This window comes from Scatophagus argus, chromosome 9, assembly GCF_020382885.2.
Source record: "Scatophagus argus isolate fScaArg1 chromosome 9, fScaArg1.pri, whole genome shotgun sequence".
NCBI lineage: Eukaryota > Metazoa > Chordata > Actinopteri > Scatophagidae > Scatophagus > Scatophagus argus.
In genome coordinates, this window is record NC_058501.1 from 24,462,446 (window position 1) to 24,471,485 (window position 9,040).

The 9,040-nt window shown below is 40.9% G+C and overlaps 2 protein-coding genes across 3 annotated transcripts in view; one reads left to right on the forward strand and one right to left on the reverse strand.

Annotated features, from left to right (window-relative positions):
• The window catches only part of atg5 (ATG5 autophagy related 5 homolog (S. cerevisiae)), a 29,782-nt gene extending 25,343 nt beyond the window's left edge, over positions 1-4,439 (reverse strand). The window contains exons 1-5 of one of the 2 annotated variants that reach the window (XM_046399037.1): positions 4,321-4,439; positions 3,713-3,897; positions 3,025-3,152; positions 1,738-1,816; positions 1,287-1,449 (exon numbers count right to left, since the gene is read on the reverse strand). In XM_046399037.1, coding sequence (XP_046254993.1) covers positions 1,287-1,449; positions 1,738-1,816; positions 3,025-3,152; positions 3,713-3,820 — 478 coding nt within the window. In that variant the 5' untranslated portion in view covers positions 3,821-3,897; positions 4,321-4,439. The remainder of the gene's footprint in view (positions 1-1,286; positions 1,450-1,737; positions 1,817-3,024; positions 3,153-3,712; positions 3,898-4,320) is intronic. The other variant, XM_046399038.1, reaches the window with a different exon arrangement.
• Positions 4,440-4,619: 180 nt separating this feature from the next.
• dctn3 (dynactin 3 (p22)) lies at positions 4,620-8,761 on the forward strand. Its single transcript, XM_046399039.1, has 7 exons — positions 4,620-4,797; positions 5,728-5,812; positions 5,960-6,046; positions 6,326-6,409; positions 7,104-7,162; positions 7,252-7,311; positions 7,605-8,761. The coding sequence occupies exons 1-7, from the start codon at positions 4,696-4,698 to the stop codon at positions 7,689-7,691; spliced, it is 564 nt and encodes a 187-aa protein (XP_046254995.1). The 5' UTR covers positions 4,620-4,695; the 3' UTR covers positions 7,692-8,761.
• The last annotated feature ends 279 nt before the right edge of the window (positions 8,762-9,040 follow it).

The window sequence follows — 9,040 nt, forward strand, 5'->3', positions numbered from 1 at the left end:
AAAATGACAAATCAAAAAGACATCAGTGAGTGAGAACATCACTTATGTTTAAAATGATAAAAAAAAAAAATATTACAATTATTGTTTGCCGTCTTTATTTGAGAGCCATTAGAGTTAATTATTTGTGGATTTACATTTTAGTTTTCACCACTTTAGGAAAACTATAAATGTGTCTGACATTATCAAACAGAAGCAGGTGCAGCCTGACAAACTGATCAAAATGAAAAACCAACAAAACGATCTGGAACACGGCTTGTTCATACGACAATGGAAAATACATTTTCAGAACAAATGGTTTAGACCTAATCAAGCAAAAATGTATTGAAAGAAATTATCTTCCACATATCTGACTTTTGTTTTCTATTTTTGGACAAAACAAGACATCTCAAGGCATCGCGCCTTGGGATTAAGAACTGAACGCCATGCACGTTTTTCACAATTTTAACACGAATAAACACATTAATCCAAGTAACAGTTAATTGCAACTCTACTTATTACATAATTCAACAGAAAGAATATACTGTGTGCTAATGATTAACTGTGCAAACAGAAGGAGATTCATGACATTTATAGATGTGAAAGTGAGGGCAGCTACCAAAGTGTTTATTGTTGCCTTGTTTGATCAACTCGACCTGCAGCAATTCCAAGAATCTCACGCCGTCTGTTGGGTTTTGCTGTTCAAAGTGGAGCATAAACCCCAAACTTGGGAATCCATCTCCACCCTGCCCCCCCAGTGCCCACATCACAAACTTCCAATGAACCAGCCCCAAGGCCCCAGCGTCACCATCACAAACCACTACAGTCACAGCCAGTAGCCAACAGGGGTCATCCTGTCTGTGCGGACAGGTGGAAACGGAAAGAGAAGCCGGTGGGTCGAAGTTTGGTAGTGGAGGCCTCAAAGACTGCTGTCATACTAAAGAGAGACTTACAAGAGTGTCTCTGTGTGTGTGTGTGTGTGTGTGTGTGTGTGTGTCGGAATTTGTGTCTGTGAAAACATCACACCTACAAATGATGCAACAATACAAACAATCACAGAAATAAATGTGTGACTGCGTGATTGCTTATGTGTGCGTGTGCATGTGCATGTAGCCGAGCTGCAGACAGACAACATGTGTGCATGTGAGTGTTAATGTGTGAATGTGTGTCATTTCCCAGACAGCTGCTCAAGGTCTTTCTTCTTTGTAGTGTGTGTGTTTGTGTGTCCCTCTGCCCTCCTCACCTTTTAGTATGCACATTCACAGCTGCTAATACAAAAGTGTGTGTGTGTGGGTGTGTGTGCGTCTCACCATTCTGTAGGCCCATCCACAGCTGTTTGTGGTCTTTCTTCTGCATGTCATTGACAACTTGGCTCTTGTGTTTGAGGGCGTCGGCCTCCTTGATGCAGGACATGAAGTGAGCCTCGATCACAGAATTGGACGGGCAGTGGAGCAGGTCATGTTCTGGAAAATTCTGACTCATGCACAAGACAAACTTTTATTTAAATCTACATTGTGTGTGTGTCCACATACAATGAAAATCAAAAACTTGAATGAAAATGTGCCAAAAAATCTAAACTATGTGCGGTTGAAAGGCTCCGTAGTGTTTCTTCTGATTTCAGATTACATGTCATTTGATTCGGTGCTTCTAAACCAGTATTATTTTCTTTTTTTTAACGCAGAACACACATGGATTACAAAATACACATAATTTACAGAGAGAGAAAACGCAACACAAACGCACACTCTGACTGACTCTCACCTTAAAGTGCACAGTTATGCTCCAGGGTAAGACAGTGTTGGAGGCATGGAGGTCAAACAGAACTCCAATTGGATAGTGCCTGGAAACGGGAAACGCAAACCTTGTTGGACTGGTAACATCACAGAGAGGCTGAGGTCAGTTCCAAAGGCTAAGAAATGACTTCCTTTGTTCACTGGAAAATCTTTAAAGTGACCAGCCAAATCACCCATTTTATCAGCCAGACAGTTTAGATTTCACTCTAACGTTTCTCTTTGTCACTTCCTGTGTTTGGAATGCAGTCGGTTTATTACATCTCAGTCAGCAGGGATTAGAAGTTTTTCTTGATTGCAGCCTGAGATCAAATGAGTGTATTTTTTGGGGATTTTGACAGCACCACACTAACCATGTTAGACGGCAGGGCTTAAAGCTCTCAAACACCATGCCTGATTTCAGGCACAGAAAAGTTTTAAATTCATATAATATTTAATTCAATACACTACAGATTTCCTCCTGGATGACATTTTAGGTTCACATTTTTTTCTCACTTTAGTCCTTCTGTTTAGTTCTACTTTCGCTGAAGCTAACAAGCGTATCTGTAACCAAATCTGTAGTTTACAAAATATCAAAACTATTGACAAACTCGGGTTATACCCACATCACTGGAAAGTTATTGCAACTGTACCAGACTCTTCATCATCTGTGTTACAATACTGACACCTTGTGGTTGAACTTTGTGCCTGCAGTCTGATCACTGCCCATGCTCTTAAACTCAGCAGATGGCCAGATAAAAAACTAAATAGCTTCCGAACCAGCTGAGGCTACTTTACTGGCTGTGAGTGAACAAACTTCGACACTGCTCTGGTTCTGACTGACTGCATACACCATTCGCCGGAGACAACAAGGTACACAAGGGAGAAAGTGAACTGTCTGAACTGATTTTATCAAGTTTGGAGAAATGGAAACTTTATCTGTATTCAAGCTGACACCCTGATCAAAAACACAACAACTGATCCAGTTTCCTGCTGATAGAACTTGTTGTGACATAGTGCAGATTTTTAAGGTGGGAGGGGCTGGCTGGTTGAGCCACTGGAGGAAGAGCAATCAGAAAAAATAGTGAAAAAAAAACTCTTGAGAAGGAAAGAATTTCCCCTCACAGATAGATAAAGGAATTCTGATTCTGATCTTCTAACATATATTATAGACCACAAAACAATATGACCAGGCGGGGACACAAGGTGACAAATTTAAAAATCCAGCTTTGCACCAGCTGGCAGCAGAGCTCGTCACATCAGTTCATTGTTCTCTCACCATTTCAGTGGTGTTCCTTCATACTCAAACCACATCTCCTCCACATCCTCGGGTCGCATCACTTTGAGGAAGTGTTTCTTCACCTTGTCTGTTACCAGTGTCAGGTAGCTCACCCTGGGCAACAGCAGCTAGGACAACCAACATCACCAATCATTGCAAAAGAGATGCTATTTTCACAAAGTTAATAATAGGCAAATTGCATTTACATCCTTTAATTCACCGTGTTATAGAGGTACAGGCAGAGGGTTTTCAGTGGAAGGGGCTGTGCTAAATGTGTTTCCTGAAAACGAAACTATTTATGAGGATTTATTTAACTTTCTCTATGTTGTCTTAAATATCAACACCATGAGAAAAAACACAAGAAGCAACGGATATGATGTGCGTTTTACATTTTTTAGGTGCTGTGAGCACCAGAGGTACATGCTTTATGTCCTGAATGCATTTTTCTCTTTGGGGCCAATACCTAATACGAGCAGCCACTAAACTGACAAAATAAAAATGAATAATTTGATAAAGAATGAACATTCCAAATAACATTTCTTTTTTTCTAACACTGATGTGAAATACAGAGCTGTAGTCTGAGAGGGGGCTTCCAGGAAACATGGAGGAATGTCTGCAAAAACAAGTTAGGTCTGACTTCAGGTCTTGTGGCCAAGTGAAGTGCTGAAGCTGCTGTGGCTGCACTTACATAGTAGGGCTCGGCCTCTCTCTCTGTAACCTCATCCGGGTTCAGAGTGAAGCAGGTGGGGATCCGGCCGAACCAAACGTCTCTCAACACGTCCTTGTCATCTGCCATGCTGCTGCTCCCAGTGGCACATAAAGTACAAATTGCCCAGACACAACTCCCCAAGTCCAGTGGCTGACAGCTTCCTGCTGAACAACACAGAAGAGCACAGAGGCAACCTTTAATCAAACTTTTGGTAAAACAGTCCCTAAACCACAATGAAGCAGGCAGCGCAACATAACCTACTAACACCTTGCCTCAAGTATTTCAGCCTTAGGTAAGCCATACATGTCTATCAATTCGTTAGGGAAGTAATTACTAAGTTATAGACCACTATAATACAGTGACTCGCCAGCTAGACTTCCAAACTAACTCCAAGCCTGTCAAACTACGCAGGTGTAACGTTAATGCACAAACTGACGTTAGCTTGAGGGCTAGGTAAGCTAACTTAGCTAGTGGAAACATGCCAAAGAATTGTTGGCACTAAACAAACGTACTAGCTTCCAGGGTATTGCTATCATTGCCCACAGGCATAAATGCCTTTTGTGCGAGGAAGAGCGAGAAAACCTTACTTTTAGTCGATGTTTTGCAGTCAGCTTGAATAGAAGAAGGGCCGTGACTGTCTGTGTTGTCATTCCCCTGCTGTCACCGGAAAACAAGTGAAAAGCCCACTCATGGCAAAACAGCGACCCCTCGCGATACTTCCCTTTACGGTAACCGACGAGAGAAACATTTTAATTTTTTAATCTTTTATAAATTGTTAACACATATGAATTGAAATAAATGTTTTGTTTAGTAGACTTGTCAATTTTTTAAAGCCTTTATGTTAAATATTATCACAAAAAATAAACATATGGGTAACTCATCATCAGCATGCGACGTCGCTTGTAAAGTACGCAGTGTACGAGGCTGTCTGGGTGCAGTTGTGTCCATTAGTGGCCTCAAAAATGGATAATAAGTTGGAGATGGATAACCTGGAAATGCGTCTTCAGGCGCTGGAAGGTCGTATCTTTGGCGAGAGACGAAACAAAGGTGGAAAACCGGTCAAGGTTTGCCCAGAATACTGTCTATTCTGATGGATGGAGGCCAATAAAGAAGCTAGGCCACTGTTAGCCTAGCGATGCTAACTATAGCTCTGTCAGTTGGTGTGGGTATACGCCCTTTTATTTTAGGTACTTTGACTGTTCAGCAGTTACGTTTAATTACAAATCCCGACAGCCGTTCTCTCCACTGTAAGACATTAACGACCAGCTAAGCCCTGCTAAGTTAGCTATGTTAGCTTTAACATGGCTCATTAAAAAGAGAATGGAAAACGTTAGTCAGCGTGATGTTCTGGGGTGCTTTAATAATAAAACAATAACAACTATAATAATAATAGTCAACAATAATATTAAGTGTACATATTTTGTAAAAAATGCGGTCCTTCAGAGGCTGCTGAATGGGACGTCTCATCAGAGAGTCATATGATGTGATGAACGTTTTCAGCTTACAAAGAGCTATTGAAGGGGGCTTGTGTTTTGTTTGTGCAGCTGTGGAGAAAGCGTCAGGCTTAATCATTGTTTTATGGTTCTCATAGAAGATAAATCTATGATGAGTGTAAACTTACTGTTAAATAATACAAAAAACTAAAAATTAAATGCTGTGAGTATGCATAAGCAAATGGTCTGAACACTGCAGATTGTCATGTCCCTGAAGGTAATAAACTACCAGGACTCAAAGGTGTGACATGCAGCAAATTAAATGAGAGGTCGCAGAAGTTCAAATCACATGTGAAAGTGCACAAATTCAACAACTCTGTGGTGGTGTTGCTACATACTGTAGCTCTCTGCCCAACCTGAACGTGAGGTTTTGTGTTTGTGTACTGTTAGGAACAGTGCCACATATTGTAAAAAGACAGTCAAACACATTGATTAAACAAACTGTAATGAATTTCCCCATAAATTATCACTAACATTAAATCTGTGTCCTTTGTCCTGCAGTGTGCTGATTCTTTAGCCAGGATTCAGACAGGTCTGACCAACACAGCCAACAAGAGAGAACGAGTAAAGATCCTGCACAAGAAGAGTGAGTCATGTCATGTGCTGTATCAGTGCAGAAAGTGCAGGTCTAATATTCAAATGTCACATCAGTGCTTGCAGGAATTTTTCTGTCGTCAGCTTTTAGACTGTATTTGGTGAGTCTTTGATCATATTTGTTGGTGTTGTGGTGCAGTTGAGGACCTGCTGAAGTACCTTGACCCCCAGTTCACAGACCACATCACTGTACCTGATGCCATGAAGCTGGAGTTCATTCTCGCTGGTAAGAATCGGGAGGACCCTGGGATAGATAAATCAAATAAAATATCCGTTTACAAGTGCAGTCAAATATATCCTGGAGGGTTTGTTTGCTTTAGTTTTTTATTGTTTATATCTTGTGTATAAAGCAGATTATTTGTAATTAAAATACACGTAAAGTTGAATAATTTCACATTGTACTACCTGTAAGTTATCACATAAACAAGAAATTTTATCTTGAAGACTAAAAGAGCAACTTACATGTGACCGCCGTGATGATGCTGTTGTGTGTTTGTCTGCACAGAGGAGGACTTCCTGTTTTCCCAAGCTGCTTTGCTGGAGCAGGTCAGCACCTTGCAGCCACTGCTGGACAGCACCTACATCAGAGGTGAGATTCACCTGGCAGGACGGTAAATACATCAAGAACAAACTCGCACCTGCTCTGCGATTCTTCCTTCACAGCAAGTAGAAATCTGATTTGAGAGCTCAGAGGTTGTAATATAATGTGTAATTTATACCAGTTCAGCTGAGAAATGACTTCATATGGCTTTTTCAGTCAGAAATCCTGTTCCCAGTGCACTACCTTCAGTATTGGCTGCTGCAAATCCTGCTTTTGCACCTCTTAAACAACAGTGATGCTGTGAATTCACATGCAGTTTACATCCACACAATATTTGCACCATATAGCAGAGATTCTGCGGTCACATAACACATTGGATTGTTTTTGTTTGCAGTATGCCATTTATGGTGACTACTGTACTTTACGTCTTATAAGCTAGTTTTTTCACTGGATTATAGTTTCATTTTTTCAACAACCAGTGTTTTTAGCCAATATTGATTTGATCTCAAACACTGGATCTGTATCCAGCTCTACACGTGTAACACACTTCACTGATCTGTTGCAAATAGAGTGTTCAACCATGATCACACTGTGACATCACACATCATGGTGACAGGCTTTAGAGAGAAACGAGTGTAACTTGTGTGTTTCATTTGAATATCCTGCATTATTTTTTTGCAGTTTTGCTTCAACACTGTACACTTTCAGGCCTGTGTTAGCTGTGTGTTTCTGTTGTCCACAGACGTACCAGAGCACGCCACCAAGCTGCAGCGTCTGTCTCAGATTCACATCAAAGAGCAGGTGACCCCACCCCTCTGCTTCTCTTCCCATCTGCCTCTTTGTGTCTCAGGTTTTACTTGTTGACTGCTTCACGTTTGTCTCTTTTACAGGATCAAACTGAGGCTCAGTCCCAGGAAGTGAAGAAGCTTTTTGAGGAATACAACAAAATGGTATGCTAATATTTTTCCAGGATTATGTCCTTCAGTTCAAAGTTCAGACTGAGCCCTGGGATTACAACATTTTCATGTACTTTCTCATCTCTTGTGGGACAGTAGAGACAGAATAAGAATATAAGTGCTGACATAAACCATTTTTAATTTGTCTCTGAAGTTTTGTATCCCTCAGCCACTGTAGCAAATCAGAGAGAAATTTAGGTAGCTCCTCTGTCTGGTGTCTCAGTTAATAACATAAACTGTGGTGAGAACAAAACCACACCCACTGACTCTCGACCTCTGATTGGCAGATGTTCCTGCTGTCCAAGCAGTTCACCCAGTGGGACGAGACCCTGAGAAAGCTGGAGGAGGCGAAGGGCATTCGACCTGTGGAGTAGCTGCTGATGAAGACAGCGATGATGAAGAAGACTGCACTGTGGCAGGAGCTTTAAATCAGATCGAGTGTTCCATATGTAGCTTGTTTTTCCTCAAGAAGTCTTTCATTGCTAATCAGTTTGTCAGCAGAATTTAGTCCAATCAGGCATTGATACCCTCAGAGTGCTGCAGGAACGAGTTCCAAAACGTGTCCCAAAGTTGATGGGTTTTGGTTAGATGCCTGAAATCAAGTCTGTGGTTAGGACAAGCTTAAAAAAATTTCACATTTTGTTCTACGACATTTTGAAGCTTTTCAATGTCTTAAAAAAAATCACTTGATAACAAGTGGTTAAATGACATTACAAAAGTAACTCATATACTCATCAGTCCACCTTTACAGCCTCTCAAGCAAGTTATTCTAACTCTATTCTAACTTTCCAACTTGTAGACTTGTCAGTATAAAATGTTTAGTATTGTCTGGTGTAATAGGAAGGTTAGCGGTGATGACGCTGAAGTCATTTGACTGTGGTGCAAGTCGTTTATAGTCTAACTTGTGCTTTTTACCTTTTACCTTTGGTGAGCATTTACGCCTCAAAAATCGCAAAAGTGTTCAAGGTTATCTTGATGAACAAAACATGCAAGTATCATAAACTTTTGTTTGCCACAGAGCTTATTTTCTGCATTCATCCAAAATCCAGTGGAGGAGTACCATTGGATTGGACTGGTGTACCAGTAACACTGTCCCAAACACAGCACAAACCCAGTCAGAAAGTCAAACTGGACTACAGGAATACAGGAAATGTAAATGAACTCTGTGTCATGTGGTTCTTCGTCAGTGGTCTGAGATGCTGCTTTTATTTATTTTCAGACAATAGAGCTGTTTATTCACTCAGAGCGTAACACATTCCAACATCTGTGCTGAAAGACCGTCACAAGACTTTCTTTCCTGCCCTCTTCACACACACTCACATCCTCTTTAGTTGGCTTTGTTATTCTTTCCATTGTCCTGGTTTTGAACTGTTATATATGTCTAATGTATTATACAGCATGACTGCGCTTCATACAATAAATATGATTACACTTTTCTTTGATAGTTCCAGCGTGGGATATCTGTGTTGTGTCTATAAACTGCTGAAAGCTGCAGATGGATTTGAGTGTGTGTGTGTGTGTGTGTGGTTATGGAGGTTTCCAACAGGTTTGTTTTCACCCAATGGTTGTGTGACAGCGAGTTGATGACATGCTGCAATGTTCTGTTTCCATTGAGATTTCAATAAGTTTCTGCCCTTTCAGTTGTCAGTGAGGTTGAATTGAGTTTTGTAAGAAACGTGACTCCTGCAAACCCCTAAACACGAAATCACTTGTGGTCCCCTCA

Bases quoted from the DNA above. Each gene is read 5' to 3' on its own strand.
- dctn3 (XM_046399039.1), top strand. From the start codon at position 4,696: ATGGATAATAAGTTGGAGATGGATAACCTGGAAATGCGTCTTCAGGCG. The intron at 4,798-5,727 runs GTTTGCCCAGAA...TTTGTCCTGCAG, and splicing joins AAGGTGGAAAACCGGTCAAG to TGTGCTGATTCTTTAGCCAG. The intron at 7,312-7,604 runs GTATGCTAATAT...TCTGATTGGCAG, and splicing joins TTGAGGAATACAACAAAATG to ATGTTCCTGCTGTCCAAGCA.